Source organism: Osmerus eperlanus, chromosome 3, assembly GCF_963692335.1.
Source record: "Osmerus eperlanus chromosome 3, fOsmEpe2.1, whole genome shotgun sequence".
Lineage (NCBI taxonomy): Eukaryota > Metazoa > Chordata > Actinopteri > Osmeriformes > Osmeridae > Osmerus > Osmerus eperlanus.
This window is the reverse complement of record NC_085020.1, coordinates 16,386,112-16,408,108: the sequence shown is the minus strand read 5'-3', so window position 1 is coordinate 16,408,108 and position 21,997 is coordinate 16,386,112. Positions and strand designations below refer to the sequence as shown.

The following is a 21,997-nucleotide window of genomic DNA, read 5'->3' as shown; positions in this document are numbered from 1 at the left end:
TTATTCGTTTTGATTCAGCTATGAGGCTGCCTCTTGCAGGGGAAATGAGAAGACATGTATTTCATTGTATACTTCAATCGTATTTTGAGTTGTAAATGAGCAGCAAAAAAAAGATGCTTTTAAATCTATGTCATCTTTATAAATAATAAGTATGCATTTTTATATAAAATATACAGAAATCAGTTGTAAAAATGTCATTAAAAAACGGACCCCTGTGCAACCGACGCAAGCAAGCACACCCTACAATTTCCCCAGAAATTGTACCCTCTCTAGTTTATTTTTGCCGCACTAAGCCTCAGTCAATATTTGGACTACATAGACAACCTAGGTGTCAAAAGTTTCGTCTTGGTAGCGATTGAGTTGCTTGTATTTTCCGTTGCACAGTTTAGGAGGTTACAACGTTTTTGTGGCAAAAAGTGTCTTCTGTCAACGAAGGGTACCAGTGCTAGCCTACGTCACTACGTCAGCAACGACGCATGGATACAACGTGATAGACGTTCTAGCACGCAAATTGGAGCTTGGATTATGAGTGAAAAATGCCAACCACCAAAATTACCAACCACTGGGTTTTGTTGAGAAAGCAATTTCGAGTGGAACTGCCATCTCAGATTTTTTATTTAGGTCGTGAAAGTCTTTGTAATTTGAGCGAGTGCGCGTTGCCCGTGAGACTGCCTAGGCGGCAGCCATGCAAGCGTCATAGTAGTTTAGTATTTTCGTAATTTTATAGTTCGGTCAATTCTACACCAAAAAACAGTAGGAGGGCAATGTTATGACGATATGACTATTGTGAAGACAGCCAGGTGGTGAGATTTTAATGTAGGTTGCTGTAAAAACTTTGGTTTGCTACGTGAGAGCCCCGTCAGCCTCCGTTGACGATTGCGTCAGCTGTTGTCGTTCTCTGATGAGTATTTTCTTAATTTCGTACCAGGGTCAATTCTACATCAAAAATCAGAAGGAGGGCAGTGTTTTAAAGATATGGCGATTGCGAAGATAGCCAGCGGGTCAGCATATTTTTGTGATTTGTGTAAAACTTGGAATTTGAGTGACACCGCGGCTTGTTTTGACATTAGCCTCAGTCAGACTCGGCTCGCCCACTGGCAGTGTGTCGTACTGTCTTCAAAGCCACAGCTAAAATTTATGTCAAAAGAAACATTCTCATTTACGGTGCTTTCAAACAATCAGTGAAATGTGGAGCAACAGCAGCTAGCTTGCCTCTAGCAAACTTATTTTGAATTAGCCATTTCCCCCTACATTAATGTCAAACTTATTTACGTTTTGGGGGGCATATTTTCAGTTAGCAGACGTTACTGTTTGAATCGCGATTCCACACTGCCAGTGACAACGTTGTTACAGTAGCTTGTTTCAAAGGGGGTTCTTAATGAAATATGCAATATGAGTAGGCTAAATGCTTGAAAATATCACTAGAAGGGAAAAACTTAGGACGGACCCACCTGCAACCGACGCAAGCAAGCACACCCTACAATTTCCCCAGAAATTGTACCCTCTCTAGTTATTATTTATTTTCCCACCCCAACTCATCCCTCAATTCTTGCACTACATAGACAATGTCGATAGGGATGCGTATTGATAAGATTTTTACGATTCCGACTCCTTATCAATTCCTGCTTATCGATTTGATTCCGTATCGATTCTCTTATCGATTCGATTCCGTATCGATTCTCCCCTCTACAGCCAACTAGGTCTGTGCGTCCTGCACCCCCCCCCACACACGCTCGTTCTAAACGAATTTCTCAAACTGGCTTTGACTGGCTCTGAAATGAGCTAATACCTACCACCTCTAGGCCTCTTCAGGCCTGTTTTCAAAACAAAATCTAGTCGGAGATAGAAACTTTCAGTTTCCTTGTGTTCAAGCTTCTATTACTCAACACCAGTAGGACTTACAGGGGTCCTAACAGCAGGGGAAATAACTTCAGTGTCACCTTTCAAAAGAGACCATTTACATACACGTACTCCAAATGGTTCAACAACAGCTTTCAATGTACTTTGGGTATGTTGTTTAGGCGTTTTCTGGCACATTTAACAGGACTATTAAAAGGTTAAACAATTAAAATGCTGAGTTTAATAATGGATTAAAAATCGATATGCTCAGTTTAATAATGGGACACGCGAACGTTTGCTGATAACACACGCCGCCTCGATAACGTGAAATGATCAATACTAATGGGAGACGAATGCCGGAGCTAAAATGTATGCTTCAAACGACGGGACAGAAGATAACTAGATCGACTACACACAATAAAGGCAAATTGCTTCACACAGTAACAAGTGGTTGTGATCACTTTTGAGCAGTTTAGCTCTACCTTAGATAGTTAGAGATGAAGCGCGAACGTTAGCTGCGCTGCTGCATGCATCGAACACATGACGTTCCAGTAACTTCATTCCATGCTGTGTGTTCAAATGCTTCTTCATATTTGTAGTATTTCCTCCCTTCGACAAAATATACTTTTTACACACGTTACAAGTGGCGTTGTTGTCATTTTGTCGTGTGAAATACAACCAAACTTTAGAACGCTTCTTCCTAGTTGCCATGTTTGCTGCAGTCTGTCTGAATAAACTATAAAAGTTCAGAATCGTTAAGGAATTTTGCTAACGATTCCAAGGAATCGATTCACTGGGAACCGGTTCTAAACAAGAACCGGTTCTCGATACCCATCCCTAAATGTCGGTGTCAAAATGTTTGTCTTGGTCACAATTGCATTGGATTTTATGTTCTGTTGCACGGTTTAGGTTTAATTTAAGTTTTTGTGGAGAAAAGTGAATCTAACGGTGGCTAACTAGCTAGCCACAGTCACTAACGTCACAAACCCGTGCAATCGTTAACTTCTGGGACATAGTTAACAACCTAAAACTGCAAGACAGCTGCAGAAACGCCATAGGCAAAGACCAGGGTGATAACTACTTGCTCATTTAACATTGTGATAAACAATTGTGAAATGTACAAGATGATATAAGCTGATATTATTAGAACATCTACTTTCGGAAACGTAGTCTGCTATTTCACTAAGGCGTTGGCATCATGACATTAGCCTCTGTTGGACGACACATACGACAGCGGTCTGTTTTCAATCATTAAAATAATAAACATGACTCACAATTAAAGTGTTGGCTAGCAACAGCCTCAGTGACAGGTGGGGGGAGGTGCACATAGGACACACTTATTAGTGGTATCTTTCTTCCAACTTTGGTTTTGACAACCCAGTCATTTGGAGCAGATAAACATCTAAAACATGCAGGGTTACAGTAGGCCCAAGGACCAGGATCATTGACCAGGATTGAGAGAGGCTGATATAGAGGGAGTATTAAAGAAGCTGACAAAGTTGAATGCGCTTTTCCCTACTTACAGCGCGGATAGCCGGTCACGAGTGCCGAGTCTTCAGACCAGGGATGTTGTGAGGATGTTACTGACACAAATGATGTTCTAGTAAACTTGTTCAGGGTTTCCCGCAGAAAATGTGTTAGTTAAGGTGGTGGTGGGTGGGGGGGATAGTTTGTGCGATAGACTAATGCGTTCTGCAGAGAAGGGAGACTTGCGTTTTGGAATGGAAGGGAGAAAACAGGACAGAGTAACATGGCGGATATCGCCATTAGTTGTGTTTTTTATGTATTTTTTGGGGGGTTCTGTGCCACTGCTAGCTCGCTAGCCCAGCCGACACACGACTGGTTGAGTGACCGGTGCGGTGGCGTAACATGTACTGTAAACTTTCACTAGTAAAATATTGCACAAAAGAGCCAGAACCATTATTTAGTATATCAAGTCTTGCTACATCTAGCCAGTGTATCGTATTTCTTGCATCATGTATTTGAAAGTTGTATTTTGATCAATATTGTGAGACTGCCTTGCACACGATTAGTAGCGTTCACGTCCGGCAACTCTTGATTAAAATGCTGCTGGAAAAAAACCCGGAACTATTATGGGTAGTAGATAAGATCATGCTACATCTAGCATTAGATCATTTCTTGCATCATTTGTGTAAAAGTACAATTTTGATCGATATAGTGAGTACATGAACCCAAGTCTGCACGCTTGGCCATGACTACAACAGTGACTTTAGAGAACTACAACACTGTATTAACCTGTCTGACACCCCCCCGAGAGTGGTGAACTGTGGGAAGGCAAGCAGGGCAGAGCATTAAAAAACGCTGTATTGGACACACACCATAACAACTTTGTCACCGGCAGTATCTTAGCTGGATTCTCAACTTAAACACTGCCATCTGCAAGTTGAAAATATGATGATCATTATGTGTCAGTAACAACGTCCCTGTCTGAAGACTAGGGGGTCATGTGACCGGCTATCCGCACTAAGTAGGGGAAACTGCCTCACGCTTATCCTCTCCAATCGTTCAGATATTGAATGGCATCAATTGCTCTACAGGATTTATTACTTAATACCCCTCAAGGTAAATTAAAAATGATATATAGGTTGTGCACCCAAACAAGTATGCTTATTGGCAAATTAATTACCTTTTTACACACAAAAAAGGACATTGCACTGTACAGTAACCCTAATAGATTACATGAATGTGAATAGGGATATTTAAATTAAATGTAACAAATGGCTTAAGTCAACAAAATACCTACTTTTGTCGCAAAGCTACTTTATTTTATTTGAAAATGTATTCAGATTGACAGTGGTTTCAAAAAATAAGCTTTCACAAGGAGGAAGGCCAGTCTCGCCAAAGGTGATAACTTGGAACTGGATTGCTAGAATATATTTGGCTGGAAAGTACAGTGCCACTCCAAGCCCTACATGCTTATAGACCAACCAACCAACAGAGCAAGCTTGCAAGCACAAAAAAAGTGCTTGTGTTGTGAACGGGGAATGTTGAATCCAAACCAATTAATCTGCGATGCTCGCTTTGCAAAAGAGCTTATAAGAAAAACTGCAGTGGCAGAGGAGCGGAAGAACTTGAAAAGCCTCCCGCATGATTTAAGTCGCAATAAATGAAGAGCAGTTATGCCAAATATTTTGCTGATCAGAATTTTTTTCCGATCCGTTGCACCACTAGTAACAGTTCTATAAAAGTACCTCTGTGTCTGTTCATCATTTGCCCAGAGTTTCAAATTGATCTCTGGCCCAGAGCCTTCCTGTCTTCTCTGCTCCACCGTTGCAAGCCAGTCACCGTAGGCATCAAATGTAGCTTTGACTACTTCAAACTGGTCTAATCCTGCCTCATGAATGTACTCCTGCTGTACAATATCTAACTGCATGGAGAGAAAAAGAAGTATGTCAGCTATTAAACAAATATAACAAATATCCAACATGTAACAAAGAACAGGGCAAAGGAATTATATGGAAAGCTTACGTTGTACAGCTGCTTGTCTTGCTGGAGAGAATAGAACTGCAGATGTCCTGGTTTACCATTGAGCACTAAAGCTTTACTCCGCGGGTCAATCACTAGATCTGTCCACACTTTCTCATCTGGGAGTCAGGGGGAGAGAGGAAAACGTGAAAATTTCCCCGTTGATAGCAGGGAGTGTGCTCTACATACACATGCTATGTAAAAAAATAAATGTAAAAAAATCATCAACATTTAGTTTATAAAGGTTAAATTCCTCTTAAGCCAAAACATTTCACCAGGTATTGTGAGGAAATGTACGCAAGGAAGCCTAAGGTACGTAAGGTTACTGACCTTTGACCAGACCCTGAATGATGGCAGACACATTAACACCGTTCTGGATGATTGAAATCTCTTTAAGGCACACAAGGAAAGATAGTAGACAATTTGTGAATAATGGTGAGATCCATTTCAGCAGAAGAGTTATTTACAGTGACTTATACCATGGTCTGGGTTGTAGGGGTGTCCGTTGTCAGGTGATAATGTACACCTACAAAGTAATTCCAGTAAAACTGTCCGTTTCCCGTTTTAAATTATTGCACTGGCTACATAGTATGAGTGTGTCTAAGTAACCATAGCAACAGGGATGCAGTCAAAGCCTCCGTTTACAATTTATTGAAACATTAAACAAGCTAAAATCTTTTTCCAACGAGTGACTTAATTTATTTTAACTTATTTGGAGAATATACATTTTCTTAATTCACTGTGTCACATAACCGCTCATCGCACATCTCATTCGCCATTCATCTCGCTAGTCAATCTACTTTCAGCCAGGCTGCGGCCTGTAGGCCAACACGACACAGTCGTTTAGGCTACACATGGCCGATTATTTTGTTCGGGAAAATCTTGATATTGATTTGGGGAAAATGACATGGCTGGATAGCTAGTCTTCTTGTCAAACATACTGTCAAATTATATTTACTGTTTGTCAACCGTACACAATGTTATTGTCTTAGAATCTTACTAGCATGGCGTTAGCTTTCTGGCTAATAGCTCAGCCAAAGGAAAGCCAGTATGGGTTATATGAGCTGAGTGGACTATAGATATCAGATGGCTAACATGCGCGTCGGACGGTTCACACCTCTGCATCGTCCATCATTGGATGATATTGTACACCTCGTCGGGCATTATCAAAACGGTGATCAGGCCATGAATAAAAGATGATTGTATGACTTTTCAAATCTATCTATGATACTGTGCAATGGGTCATGAGTTTGTGAGATCCCTCCTTACTGTTGTCAGAGTGCGAGGTGCAGCAGAGCGTCCCATCTGGTGACACTGTGATGTGTGTAATGGTGGCACCGAGACGAGGCAGAAAGTCCTTCTGGTTCTCCTGTGTGTAGCGCCACTGAACCAGTACAGACTCAGACCCTCCACTAAGCAAGGTTGTGCCTTAAACAAGATAAATCAAAACAGACTTAGACCATTGGAGAAACCATAGCTGTAGATAAATTGCTACCATATTGCAGTATACCAACATAATATGCACAACTAATTGAAAACAAACCAGGAATGACAAACCTTCTGGTGTAAAACAAAGTGAGTTGACTGTGTTGTGGTGCCAGTGTAAGGTGGAGTAAGTGTACTCCTTATTGTGGTTGAAGTTTCTCCTGTAGTAAAAGAGATGACAAAATATGAATCACAGAACCATTAATAGACTTGAAATCCTTGGCCTTTGTGCAACTCACCACAGGCGAATCTTGCCATCAACATGACCAGTTGCAATGCAGTCCTCTTTAGGATGACAAGAGATGCATGTGAAAACGTTCCTTGCCCCTTTCTTACAGCTTGCACTCAAAAAAAACCTGAGAAGACAATTAAATTACATAAGATAATTTAAACAGTTTCAACACTATTATGCAACAAGTCGTAGATCAGAAGAAGGTGAAATATACCCACACGTCTGTCATGAACATTTGTGAGGCCCAAAGCCCTCACAATTGATCAACTAGAGAGGGTACAATTTCTGGGGAAATTGTAGGGTGTGCTTGCTTGCGTCGGTTGCACAGGGGTCCGTTTTTTAATGACATTTTTACAACTGATATTTCTGTATATTTTATATAAAAATGCATACTTATTATTTATAAAGATTACATAGATTTAAAAGCATATTTTTTTTGCTGCTCATTTACAACTCAAAATACGAGTGAAGTGTAGAATGAAATAGATGTCTTCTCATTTCCCCTGCAAGAGGCAGCCTCATAGCTGAATCAAAACGAATACATTTGACAGACCGGTGTAAAAAATTGACCTAATCTCTATGACTTAAACGTCCTTTTAAGGTTTTCCCTTCTCGTGATCTTTTCAGGCATTTAGCCTACTCATATTGCATTCATTCATGAATAAAGAACCCCCTTTGAAGATTATTCTACGACGTTACCGGCAGTAGAAGTTGGAATCGTGATTCAAACAGTACCATCTGCTAACTGAAAATATGCCCCCAAAAACGTAAATAAGCTTGACATTTATTTAGTGGAAAATCGCTCATTCATTAAAAGCTCACTGGTAGCGATCATTGTCAGTAACGACGCAAAATGCGATATAGCCCTGTGTGGAGAAGCTGCCCCGGTAAATTGTACTACTACGGTACAGTACTAGACTACTGCTGTGTTCGTCTTGGTAGCGATTGCGTTGGTTGAATTCGATGTAACGTTCCGTTGTACGGTTTAGGCTGAAATTAATTATTTTCATGAACAGATTGACAAAGTTTAGGCTGTGGCAATGAAGTTCAGGTTAGTAGTTAGATAGACTTTTGATTCAAGTAAGGTGCGTGCCGAACATGTTCTGTCGCCGTTTGACTTCCTAAACAGCTGTGTAGATGTTTTTGTAGTGTGTCTCGCGTAGGCTACAGCGTTGCAGTGAGCAACACTGGTTTGAAACCACAGGTAATGATAATTTCACCAACAAATCTAAAATTTACTTGTAATGTAATGTCATAATAAATCCTACAACGAAAATGTATTTGTGAGGAATGTTTATTTTAACGATTGAAAACAGATGCATCATAGACCACTGTAGTATGTGTTGCCCGGGCAACAGAGGCTAATGTCATGCTAATGCTTCAGTGAAATAGTAGACTACCGTTTCCGAAAGTAGATGTGGGCCTACTTCCTTAATAAAATCAGCTAATATTGTACATTACATTTCACAATTGTGTAAGTAAAATGTAAAAAAAGTAAAATGATTAAATAGTTATCACCCTGGCCTCTTTGCTTGTGGCGTTTCTGCAGCTGCCTTGCAGTAAAGCCATAGTTAGCCTAGCTATCCCCCAAGTTAACAGATGCGAAACGAATGTTCTGCTACAGGTAGTTTAACATGTTTAACCATTTATTAAACACATCCTGGAAAAGAACAAATTAAATCACATTTCTAGTGATAAAAACAAAAAGGTAATAGTCAGCAAAACAATTGACTTTTAACCTCAAACATGACGTGCTCTCGCCCCTGCTGACAGCTATCTCTGCACAACTCTGTCTGGCTGAAACTGAAATCTCTGGTCCCTCAATGCTAATATATAAAAGCTTCCATAGCATTTCATCAGTATGATACCGAGTACCCAAGTCAACACCATTCTTCTGCTGCAGTTCAATAGCCCAGGGGAACGAGGCGAACGGCTGGTCTGTCTTAATTACGTGATATGCCGTTGTTATAAGTCGTGCAATAACACGATGGGCATTTGCATTTAAATTCCTGACCAGCATAGTCAACTGCCCGGAAGATGTATTGTCAACCACCCGCTTAGCTGTCACGCAAACCAGGTGCTGTCTGCTATTAGCATGGCTGGTCAGGGATTGTTTTCGAAAATTGTCGGTGCCTGTGTAAAAAGAACCGCTTTATGCTACGGCTACACCAAGCGCGGAAATTCTGCCGTGCGGAAATAGAACGTTCACGGAGCGTTTATTTAACCGGCTACACTGGACACGTTGAAGATGAATCCGTTATGTTTTGCTGTCTTTGTTTATTCATTTTATAAACACTGTCAACTATCCTACTTACTATTTAATACTTGAATCTTGAACCCTGAATCTACCTACTTACTATCACTGTCGTATCTTCAAATAGAAAAGCAACGTTAAAATCGCTCAAAAAGTTAAATCTCCATGGAAACAGCTCTCGAGGGTTTGGGAAATCAGATTTATTGCTTCCTTCATTATTTACAGCAAAATATATAATAATTTTCATTACATTTCATAGATTTATTACCAGAATATGTAAAAAGGGTCACGCAAACCTCGCGGAAATTGTCGGTGCGTACATTCTGTTTCCGCGTCTCTCATTGCTTACAACGGATTAGAACTCTGCTGAGTCCACACGGCGTCCGCAAGGCAGAATTTCCGCGCTCGGTGTAGCCACGGCGTTAGACGGGAACATATGACAGACGACACAGTGCATCTTAGTTCCATTAAAAAAAGTTGCTTCCGTTTCAACTTGTAGCTCTCCTTTGCTGCAGTTATTTATGCATTTAGCAGATAGCAAAACATACATGATGTTAAGTTTTACAATGCGTATTTTTGTGGCCTGATCGGGACAGTGAGTTGCTAGTTTAACTGTCCCAACGTTACTTTTTACTGGCCCCGTGCCATCGTTATTGTCGAGCCCTGCTTTACATCCACTACGGGTCAAAAGTTTTAGAACACCCAATTTTTTCCAGTTATTATTGAAATTTAAGCAGTTCAAGTCCAGTGAACAACCTGAAATGGTACAAAGGTAAGTGGTCTTAATGAGATCTGTGACTGAGTGTGAGGAGAACTGAGGATCAGCAAACAGTCTCCATCACCATCTCAGGTTCCAAAGATGAAATTCACTCACCCAGCGACCATCAAAAAATGGAAGCTATATTGTCTTGGGGTGGAGGGAGACGACGAGAAAAACATTTTTGCACAGCATGTCGAACTTGTGGACAACTAGTGGCCAAAGTTGTTGTCCAGCACAGGCACATTTTTCTGCTGACTTCATCAAGGGGAGCAAAAACATTAACCTTTTGATGTGTGAGTTCTAAATATTTCCGACGGTCCCCAAAGTGCAAGTTGTTTTTCTGAAGCAGTAGCTAGCTAGCTTTAGTTAGCTTCAGGGCTTAGTTACCTGGCATAATACTCGTAGCAATGCTACTACCATGCTAGTGTTACTTGTTATCCTTCTCATTCGTACATTTTGAAGCCATACTAAAGCGTTTGTCGCATAGTTTTTGTCTATCGAAAAAATATTCAATTGGAATGTTTGAATCACATATGCGACGTTACGCTGTGGGACCCGCATTCTAATGATCATGTGTGACGCTACTCATTAATGGGTTAAGAAATCCGTGGCCTTTCATCACCAGGCGACCAAGCAACACGCCATCGCCTACCGTGAGTGATAATTGTAAAATAATTATTACTAGTTATTTAGTTCGCTTTAGCTAGTTTAAGCTTAGTTAGTTAATGTTAGCTAGCACTGATAGTGCGTTAGCCACAAAGGCTTGCTTGCAAGTTAGTTAACTTGGCTAACGTTAGACAAGAGTGCAGTCAGTGAGTGATTTCCCCCCATCCTCATAGGTTACTGCCATCTTGTGGTTGACAAACAATCCTCTATTTGGGTACAGTTGAGACTGTAGTTGGCTGGGGATTTTCAAGGTTTAAATGTTCTGGGGCCTCATGTATAAACGTTGCGGACGCACGAAAAGCTTGCGCACGCTGGTTTTCACGCACAAGGTGTGATGTATAAACATTAACTTGACGTGAGAATGTGCGGGCCGTCTGCAAAGTCTTCTCTGGCTCTAACTTGGCGAATTCTAACTGAAAAGTGCCGAAACTCTAGCCTGGCTCTGCCCTCCTACGTACTTCCGCTCAATTTTCATTTTGCTTCTGTACTAGGTCTGGGCTTGAGGTATGCAAATCAGATGTCTCAGGTTAACTTTCTACCTGTCCAATCAGCGAACAGAGGGAGTGGCTGAGAATGATGACGTTGATGTAGTGCGCTAGTTTGTGTTGTAGTTCCTTAATGGCGGCGTAGAAAGATGCGAGTGAAGCCATTCGGTCCGTTGTGGCAACGGCTGCCGAATATCCATAAGCTAATGCCGGAGCAAGAACAAGTTTTGCTGAGTTTTGTTGGTGGCGATGTTGTGGCCCTACTTCCCACGGAGTTCGGGAACAGTTTTATTTTCCAGCTACGGCAGCTAGCTATTACAGTAGTGGTGAAGGAATTGGCTAAGGCAAACGCTAGCGATTGGTTATGGCAGATCAGGCTGGCTCTAGGCAGATCCAATAGTTTTAAACTTCAACAGAGTACCCGCCTACAAGGAAGTCAACACTTGTCAATGGAGCGAGCCCAGACTCTACAAATGAAATGTATGAGAGTCTGGTTAGGACCAGGCTACCAAAACTCAAACATTACAAAATAAAGTTTCTACTACAGTTACATTATACGTTGACTATTCAAAAAACATAATTACCTGCCAAAACCTGTTTAATCCGCCTTTAAAATAAGTTTACAGCTGGCTAAGAAGCTTGATACAATGAATGTTGATTCAGCTCCATTTGGTAGAGATGCCACCTGTAGTTTTATGACACCTAACTAGGAGACGTGAAGTCTAGAGACGGGAAGTCTGGATGACCTGGAAGAGTTCTTGTCACTTGGGGGTCACTGGATTCTCCCGGTCCCATTCTATAATGCTAGATGGAGCTGTATGGAATTGTCTTTGTGTTATTGTCTTATGTTTGTATGTCGATGATGTTATGTTGGTAACGTTATTATGTTGACGTCATATGTCAAATAAACATCAACTCTGTACTTCACCCGACTTCAGCTTTACAATTGATTCTCTCAAAAACTTCCACGGCACCATTTCTTCTTAATCTATGCCATGGTCCGGTTTTCCGAACCCACAGCATTTACGGCCCTAGTGACAGTTTTCCACTCTGCCGACTATCTTTTTTTGCTAATACCTGATTACAGGCCGCCCAACAGGACACATTTCCTCACCTCCACCTGGGTTGTTAGAACCTCAATCTCACAGTCTGTGATTTTTGCGTGTTTAGCCATTTTAATTCAGACACAGAAATGACCTCAGGGGCGCATTTAGAAGCCATCTGCATATTCATTTATGGGAGGAAGCAAGGCGGGGTCAGTGGCTTGCTGACGTGCGGTCAATCTCACGTTGTGATTTATAAAGGAAAGGTGCGCAGGACCTGGCGTAGGACCGGTTTTATAGATGTGAATATTTCTGTGCGTAGGTACTTTTCAAGTTTTGGCCGTATGCCATCTTCTGGTATGTAAACTGCGCAATCTTTTATTCATGAGGCCCCAGGTGAAGTCCCTTATCACATGTAACATACTATTTTTGTATTTACTGAAGCATGGAGTAGTCAGCTCAATAACAGAGAGCCAATTGTGGAAGCTGTGAATCTGATGCAGAAGACAGTGTTCTGCAAAATTGTCAAGCTGTTTGTCATTGGGTGAAGGCGAGCATGGTTTGAATGACAGAACTCCAAAGCAGCTGGTTCTGCAAACGTACCCATGCACATTTTCAGCCAAGGTCCTCAACGTTTATTTTACATAAAGCTCAAACTATTTTGCACTCAAATGAAATGCCAAAAAATGTCAGTCGCGCGCTGTACGTGCTCACATTAAGTGTGGAAGTCCCTATCTAGCATCACATCAAACCAGACTACGTCCTAGGTTTGGGCTAAGCCCCAAACGTTTACAACGTCTGGCTCCGGCGCCTGATTATCATTCAGATCGTTAAGCAGTTTTATGTCATCAATATAAACAAATTATACGAACCCTTTCCGTAATTATGATACCCCCCCCGAAATGTTCACTGCACCCCCAGTCAAAGCAGGCTGCATCTGGCCCTTCTACTCAAGATGAAATGGGATTATCTGGATATTGACAGGTAACTGTATCCGTGTATATAGGTGTTTCTGACACCTGTGACCAAACACCAGTGTCAGTCATATTCTTTTGTATTTCTAGTACAATGCAGGCTGGATATCTCATATCATCTGATGAAATATATTCCTGGTAAAGTAAACTCCTGTATGTTCTGACTGTAATATGGGTCATTATCTCAAGGCAATCTAAAGAAAACGTTTCCAAGACTGTGCCAGCTTTGTTAGCACCATTTAGTGCAAGTAATTGCAGTAAAATAGTAACAGACTAGAATAGTCTAGACTTGCTCAGCTGTTGCTAGCTTGCTATTAAAATTCCTACCATTTGGCAACTGGCAAATCAACCAATATTCCAACTGTATGCAACATGCGGTAGCCATAAGTAGACAATAACTTACTAACTGCAAGCTAGTCACCAGACAGTGTAATTAATAGTAATTTGTGTCTATTCATAATGTGAATTATACATTAACACAAATAACACATTAAACACACAATATTCAACAACAAAAGCACTCGTTTTTTGTAGTTCATATTGTCAATTGGGCAATCCATGTTACACTGCAAATAAGTGAGTTTGTTACTGTTGTCTTAACTGTACTACATTTTCTTCAAGAAATTGTCAGTTTTGAAACATGTACTAAGCATAGTTACAAAGGGTTACGATCACAAAAAGCGGAGGAAGAAACACATGCGCCTAGACATAGCTGCTGGCTAGCTGAAAACTTTATTATACTGGAGAATCCTACTCGTTTTATTTAACATTACTTACTTGTAAGTCTTCTGCTTTTGAAAGAAATACACTTCAAGTTGTAAACATTTAGCCGAAGCAATGTATTCCCCCTGTGAAAAGGGGCAAAGTCAGCTTTTTATTTGTGTATCTGCATGGAAAAGTTGGGTTTTGAAAATCTACTATTTGCTCAAGACATTAACACTGTCATCTGAAAAAACACAAGTCCCTTAGATGTAAGGCAATATAAAAATATTCGGGGTATACGTTTGTTTCACAAAGAATGGTGGACACATTTTACAGTTCATTCATCTGTCATGCTGTATTCTTCAAAAGGAATAGGATGTTTTGGACCTCAGAGTTTGTGATGGGACAGAAAGCAAAGCGTACATACCCCTTTACCGAAACAGGTAGCTTCAGGATTGGAATCAACATTGCTGAGCACAGCAGAAAGTTCTCGTGCCTCTACTTGCTGGTCTCCACAGCGAGGGAGATTTACTGCAACCAACTGGAACATCTCTAAAAAGTGAAAAATAACGGATCACAGTCCACAGTATCACAGTATATATACCAACAGTGCCATCTTTGCCTCCTCAAGTTGACAAACATCTTCACGCACAGCCCTGCCAGAGGTAGGCACAGACCCTTCTTATTGAGTCAGATTTATGTCAAATGTCGCGAACGCAGATTCTTTCACATGCACAGATATAAACTTTTCACTCGTAAGATACAAGTACTCGTGCATAAATTCAACAACCGAGAGTTGTACAGGTAGCTGCAAGCGAGCGCCTGGCACACTCATAGGTCCAATTCTGCTCTCTCGCACGCAGTCCAATTCTGCTCTCTTGCGTGCACAGTCCAATTCTGGTGATAGCTTTTGTGCATCAGGAACTACAATACAATGGACAGATGCAAGGATATCGCTGGTTACATCTACGGTAAATTCAAATTCGATTTGTGGTTCAACAGGACACAATACGACAGATCCTCAAATTAGTCGATCTTCAAGGTGTGGATCAACTTAGAAGAGCACAGGGTCTTGGCTGTGTCCTGTTGAACCACGAACCTATCGAAAAGTATAATTTGATCAGGTTATCCATTACTGCAGGCTTTATACATGGCAAGGCGTCTGTGATTTGATGAGGTTGACCATGCAAAGTGAAGCAATGAGGTTTAGGCCTGTCGCAATAGTCAATATATTGACTTATCGCACGGTATATGGAAATGAGCGCAATCATTTTTGGTGCCGCGATATATTGCAACTGATCATTTTTATAATAAAAAATGATTATATTAATTTTTACATAAAAATGAATGTCACCAACATTTTAGTCGATCCCGCTGCCTCAGTCATCTTGTCTGCTTTCTGTGTCGAAAGCGTAGGCGTGACTAGCGTCTCCACACACACACACAGAGCGGACACCGACAGGTGAAGAGAATGCGTGAGCTCTCTGTGTTATAAAGTGTTCTGTTTCGTGACATCTACAGCTAGTTAGGAAGAACAAGTAAAAATGGACTTGGTTTCAAAGCCGCAATCTTCAGCTCCGGTGTGGGAACATTTGGTCTTTAAGCCGAATGAGATGAGAGCCAATTAACGTGAACGAGCCGGTATGTCGACTTTGTTTAAAAACAGTGGAAACGAAAAGAGGCAACTAACCTAACATCTCACCTAGCAATACATAACTATCCCATCCAGTTTTTCAACCTGTGAACAACAACTGCAGCTGGAAAGGGGTCTTCCATACAGTTCTGTTACAGATGCTTTTTCCCGACAGTGCAAATATAAATGTGACAGCGCGAAATGGCACACACTCACGGATAGCGTAATTCGCTATATAGCCAAAGAGATGCAGCCATTAAACACGGTTGAAAAACCAGCATTTACAAATATGCTGCAAACTTGACAAACACAGGGCTGCCAACTCTCACGCATTGGCCGTGAGACACGCATTTCAACCATCTCACACACTCTCACGCCACACCTAGTATATCTCAAGCTGAAAAGGCAACGCCAACCTTATTGTTAGCGTTGTAAACAATAAGGGATGATGGAGTGAAGCGACAGACGTGCAAACAGCTGTGAAAACTCGCTTTGAGGGGGGGGGGGGGGGAGGGGGTCATTATGTAATCAGTGGCATAAAATGGACTGAAAATTACAATTGACGTGTGTGCAATAATATTGTTTATCCCAATTAATTATCCCTTTTTAGTCTTTTTTTTTTTTTTACCTACCCTGGACCTAATACAGTCGTAAAAAATAGATATGTACGAACCGGAAATTTCTTTTACGAACACTAGGCATGGGCCGGTATAAGATTTGGACGGTATGATAACCTTGAGGAAATACCAAGGTTTCACGGTATTGTGATTACAGATCTAAAATATTTTTGTTGAACACAATATATTAGATTTTTAAGCAACATAAAATTGTTGTACCGGACAAACGGTTTTGAAAATCAAATATATAAATAATGCCTGAGTGAGGGTAGCTCTGACGATGATGTGTGCCAATTCTGGGGGAAATTGGAAAAGAATTGTAGGAGGAGTAGGCTTTCAAAAGGTTTTTGATAAAACCGGAAATGGCAGAAAATCTATATAACCGGTATACCTCATCATGGTACCTCATTTTTGAAAATCAGTCATATGGTTCAAAAGTTGCGTGTGTAAACACAAGTCAAACTTTGACCCATTGGTGGCGCTAGAGTGGTCTAATGGGAGACATGAAAGTTGGTGTAGGTATAGAAGGAACAGTCCTTAATGAGTGTGCCAAATTTCACAAAAAGTTATTGTATGGTTCTTGGGGCTGCCATTGACTCCCATGGAACTAGAATAAAAAATATAGCTGCAAGCAGCAATGGCGGATTCCTCCAAAACATTGCGAACCATTGAAAAATTTATATTCTTCACAAATTGTCACTGTATAGAAAAATCCATGCTGTAGACTTACCAATGGGATACCAAATCTGAAATGCAATACCATCAAGATCCCCAAGGGATTTTATTTCAAGCCAAGGAGTGAAGGGAGCGGGCTTGGTGTGCCTACCCATTCCAGAAAGCATTGTATCTTTGTGTATCAGGGCTTGGCCTGTAGCGTCACCTGGGTGATATTGGGCCATTTGTGGTGTGGTAGTTACTCTTGGCCTATACTATCAATGTTTCAGGATTTTGAGAACTTTTTACCATTGCACACAAAATCGGAAATGCAATACCATCAAGATCCACATGGGCCTTTGCTAAAGACCAAGCAATGAGTGGGGGTTGCTCTGACGATGTGGGCCAATTCTAGGGAAGTTTGGACCAGAATTGAATGAGGAGTAGCAAAAAAACGTGTTTTCTTAATCTTTATTATACAGAAAAATCCAATATGGCAGCCGTTATAGGTTCTTGAGGCTTTTTGTTCCTCATGAGAAATAAGACATATCTAATAAATTTCAGGGATGCAAATGGCATCACTTCGTAAATGGACAATTGGGGCGTGGCCGTAGCGCCTCCTATGGGTAATGGTGGGTCATTTGTGGTGTGGTAGTTACATTCTCAAATCTTCATATGAACGTGTGATTGAATCAGAGTATCGTTTTTTGACTGGCGGATGTGTAAAGCATTATTTTAGCTTGATCCAGGGAATCCAATGATACCTCATTGTACTCAAAATACGAGTGAAGTGTAGAATGAAATAGATGTCTTATCATTTCTACTGCAAGAGGCAGCCTCATAGCTGAATCAAAACAAATAAATTTGGTTGATCGGTCTAAAAAGTTACCTAATCTCTATGACTTAAATGTCCTTTTAAATTTTTTCCTTCTCGTGATATTTTCAGGCATTTAGCCTACTCATATTGCATTCATTCATTAATAAAGAACCCCCTTTGAAGATTATTCTACGACGTTACCGGCAGTAGAAGATGGAATCGCGATTCAAACAGTACCATCTGCTAACTGAAAATATGCCCCCAAAAAACGTAAATAAGCTTGACGTTTTTTTAGTGGAAAATCGCTCATTCATAAAAAGATCACTGGTAGCAATCATTGTCAGTAACAACGCAAAATGCGATTTAGCCCTGTGTGGAGAAGCTGTCCCGGTAAATTTTACTACTACGGTACAGTACTAGACTACTGCTGTGTTCGTCTTGGTAGCGATTGCGTTGGTTGAATTCGATGTAACGTTCCATTGTACGGTTTAGGCTGAAATTAATTATTTTCATGAACAGATTGACAAAGTTTAGGCTGTGGCAATGAAGTTCAGGTTAGTAGTCATAGTTTCACCTATTGAAAGACTTTTGATTTAAGTAAGGGGAGTGCCGAACATGTTCTGTCGCCGTTTGACTTCCTATACAGCTGTGTAGATGTTTTTGTAGTGCGTCTCGCGTAGGCTACAGCGTAATAACAGACTGGTGCCAGTTATTGTTAAGTCTGCATTGTAATGCACAACTTTGCCTCTCCTTTTTATAAAATAATGTGCATCCAAACAACTTTAGCCAATGCAACCTCAGTGTTGCTTTACGAATACTATAGCATATCGGATTATAGAAAATTGTTACGTGTGTGCATATTTACAATTTAGATTGGTATTGCGCAACAACCGGGAGATGGTGACCCCCCCCCGAATATTGGTGGGTATTTCGCACACTGGTGACATCACATGCAGGTCCGCTTTTCTTGATGACACTAGCCTACAGCTTTTATCGCTGAGGTTCAACTGCACTGTTTCAGCACATAAAAGTAACCGTTTTTCTTAATGCCAGTATCGTACCTTCTAAAAAGCCAGTACCGCGGTACGGTAACAGTACCGGTATACCGTACAACACTACAAACCAGTAGAGATGGGTATCGTTAAGATTTTAACTGTATTACTACCATTATCGATACTGCTTATCCGGTACTTTAACGTTATTCTTATCAGTACTTAGTTTTGTTTTTTCATTAAAACAAAACAAATTGAGAAAATAATTCACATTGCTTCATGATTTATATGTCAAATTAATTACATTACTTACAGTGAAAGAAACAGCAATGTTTCAGGGCTCTCAAGTCTCACGCATTTGCTGTTGACTCGCTCATTTCAACCACCTGCTATTTACAATTAATGGACAAGGCATAGTTGATAGTTGTCTCCAGTTATACAGAGAACTTCGTTTTGGGAGGGGTGGGGGAGGAGGGGGGGGGGTGTTATTCGGATAGACCTGCCCCATTGCAAAAAAAAAGATCCTAAAGGAAACATTGTATGGATTTCCATATTCCACAGCTGTGTCTTTTAGTACACGCACACACGCAGTATACATTCTTATGTAATAAATGTTTGTAAAACTGCTCCTAAATTTCCTTGGGGGAAAAAGTTAGCGTCGAGCCCAGATATATTTTTGTCATACACCTTAGTAAATAAAAAAAAGAGCATCATGGGAGTGAGTAGCAGGTGAGCCCTATTTATGTTCCTATAGTTGCTCTAGGAAATAATTACTCAGTTCCTATTGGCACTGTCTGGCAATGACTGCATGAGCTGCAGTCTGGCCACTTGGGTGTTGCCTTAGAATAATACTAAATGTAGAGAATGGTATGGTCTTGAATCTTACCGGATCCTTTGCTATTCGCCATGGGTAAAACAGCAAAAACAACTCCACTGTGGTACTCAGAGACATGGAGAGAATAGATTGGATATCCAATGACAAATGTCTGCAAGTAATCAGAATCAAAGGATCATATACACACAGACACCTTTGTGCAATAATGTAGTGGAACTTATTCAGAAAATAGTATTTTGACTACCTTGATCAGGATGCCATCAGAGAAGTCCCACAGATTAACAATGCCATCTTCTGAGCAAGAGTACACCTGCATTATTTTAAAAAACGTTATAATGAACGCACACACTGATCATTTTGTTAGTGACACATTCAATAACCGAAAGTTTCACTTAAGTTAGCCAGACTAACCTGCAAGTGGTTTAAAGGGTTGAGGACAACCCCGGTCACAAGATTGCTGTGACCTTGTAGATCATGGATGCATTCAGCGGTGGATGCACTAAAAACCTTCACCGAGTCCCCAGAGGCACATAATAATAATCTGAGGGGGTCAACAAAACCATAAATGCTTATGGTTCTTGCAGGAGGCGTTCCAGCTAGCTCTAGTCCATGCCATGATGTGAGCAGTTGTTGGTCAGCATGCATGTAGACAAGCCAGATAGTTTGCCGACTGGAAGTCACCCCAGTGTTAGAATATTAGCAATCGTAATTTGCCGTTAATGACCCACCTTCCAGGCTATCAACCAATTAATATAGTTTCAATACTTTGCCGTTTTACAGCGCATACATTGCAAACGTTGTTAACAAGAAAGATCAAGCAAGTGCCAAATAATTAAGCTAGGCTAGTCTTGGCGAGCCATCAGTGTCTAACATTACTGACTAGAAAGCTGGCAGATACTATTTTTTGTTACACAACTGTATTTTAGCAGTATGACAGTGGGCAAATTAAAATACACATACAATTACCTGGAGTCATTCGTGATAACTGGTTTTCTGACATTTATTTTGCTTCCACCGCGTTGAACCACGCGACATTCTCCGTGTTCCACCATCTTTGTGACTTTCCTCGTGGTGTAGCACATTTCCGTTTGATTGCGTCAAAAGGTTTCAAAATAAAGGTCATGAGACAAATTGTGCTTTGTTACTTTGTACCAGAAAGACCCCCACCCCTCGGCTCGTATTGCATTTCCGATTTGGTAGCCGACCGGTCGTCCGGTCGATTTTATGCCATTAACTCCAGTCAGTATATCCAAAACTATCTCCCCCAATAATATTTGTTCGATTCTCGAACCTGGCTCATACTGCAAGCTTTTTCATAGAATCATTTTCCTGATTTTAGTTTGAAACCAATCCCAAATGGGTAAATAGCACCCCATTTATTTGCTTACGTCCAGAAAGGTTGCCTGGATATGTGCTCGCGGATACGAACAGAAAGAAATTGGAACAAAGGGGAACATTAGCCGATCGCTGATTTAAGTATGGAACGCCGAGTTAGTCAAAATTAAATAAATAAATAGGTAAATAAATTGATAAATACATACATAAATAAATATGGCTATGAAATAAATTCTGAAATTAAAAAAAGATGGCAATAAATATATAAATATAGCATTATATAATTATATAGCTGAATCCATTTACCAACATCAATAAATAAATAAATGTATTTCAAAATGACGTTTTTGAAAAAACAACATTTATTTAATGGGACTTTTATTTCCTAATGCCACATTTATTTATTTTTTGAGACTTATTTCCTAACGCCACATATATTTCCGAGCACCACATTTATTTCTGTTCTGTATTTATTTCCAGTCTCACATGCAAACGAGAGGGGCGTGGTTATCTTCAGACCAACGCAGCTGCACAAGATCGAAGGCAGATAGGGACACCTAGATTCGGTAGATGATGGAAGACATTAGTCGTGTCAGAGATCGCATGCTGGCCTTAGAGATCAAATTGATCAGCACGGCTTGTCAGGATATATTATTTTGGCACACATTGTAGATTTTGTGGAGGTACTTGGGCGGATAAGTGCTCTACAGAACATAGATATTGATGATTGATGCTAGCTTCAGGATGTCTCGCTCCACCCGCAACTGCATCTTTCCTGGATGCAAGAACTTCAGCTGCACTGCAGCGCTATTTAATTACCCTATTGATGAGGAAAGGAAAAAAAGGGTTGATTGATTTTGTGAAGAGCCACAGAATGGAAAGCTTCGTATAAACTCCAACAGCCGCCTCTGCAGTAACCATTTCACGGCGGATAATTTTAACATGGACCAGAGACAGACGGGGTTCAGGGACACACGGCTTCTCTTGCAGCGCGGAGCCGGACCGAGCATCGCTCCCGGCCGTTCCTCCTCCGGTCCCACCTGGACCATCCACCGCCGCCAGCAGTTCATCACTCAGTTCTGTGTGCTTGTTATAATTATATTAGATTACTTTTCCAGAGGTATCTCTGCTATGAGTTAGTGCAAACCGCTAACTTGATATTAGGCTACTCGGTGTAGAATTATGGTA

The 21,997-nt window shown here is 40.8% G+C and overlaps 1 protein-coding gene across 3 annotated transcripts in view; it reads right to left on the bottom strand.

Moving 5' to 3' along the window:
• wdr75 (WD repeat domain 75) overlaps positions 1-20,595 on the bottom strand; it is a 42,016-nt gene extending 21,421 nt beyond the window's left edge. For 2 of the 3 annotated variants that reach the window (XM_062457463.1, XM_062457464.1), the window contains exons 1-12: positions 20,441-20,595; positions 19,886-20,015; positions 19,719-19,784; positions 19,526-19,625; positions 14,354-14,478; positions 14,002-14,072; positions 7,050-7,166; positions 6,883-6,971; positions 6,595-6,753; positions 5,656-5,715; positions 5,329-5,444; positions 5,052-5,227 (exon numbers count right to left, since the gene is read on the bottom strand). In XM_062457463.1, the coding sequence (XP_062313447.1) occupies positions 5,052-5,227; positions 5,329-5,444; positions 5,656-5,715; positions 6,595-6,753; positions 6,883-6,971; positions 7,050-7,166; positions 14,002-14,072; positions 14,354-14,478; positions 19,526-19,625; positions 19,719-19,784; positions 19,886-20,015; positions 20,441-20,556 (1,325 nt within the window). In that variant the 5' untranslated portion in view covers positions 20,557-20,595. Of the gene's footprint in view, positions 1-5,051; positions 5,228-5,328; positions 5,445-5,655; positions 5,716-6,594; positions 6,754-6,882; positions 6,972-7,049; positions 7,167-13,999; positions 14,073-14,353; positions 14,479-19,525; positions 19,626-19,718; positions 19,785-19,885; positions 20,016-20,440 lie in introns of those variants that run through there. The other variant, XM_062457465.1, reaches the window with a different exon arrangement.
• Between the last annotated feature and the right edge of the window lie 1,402 nt (positions 20,596-21,997).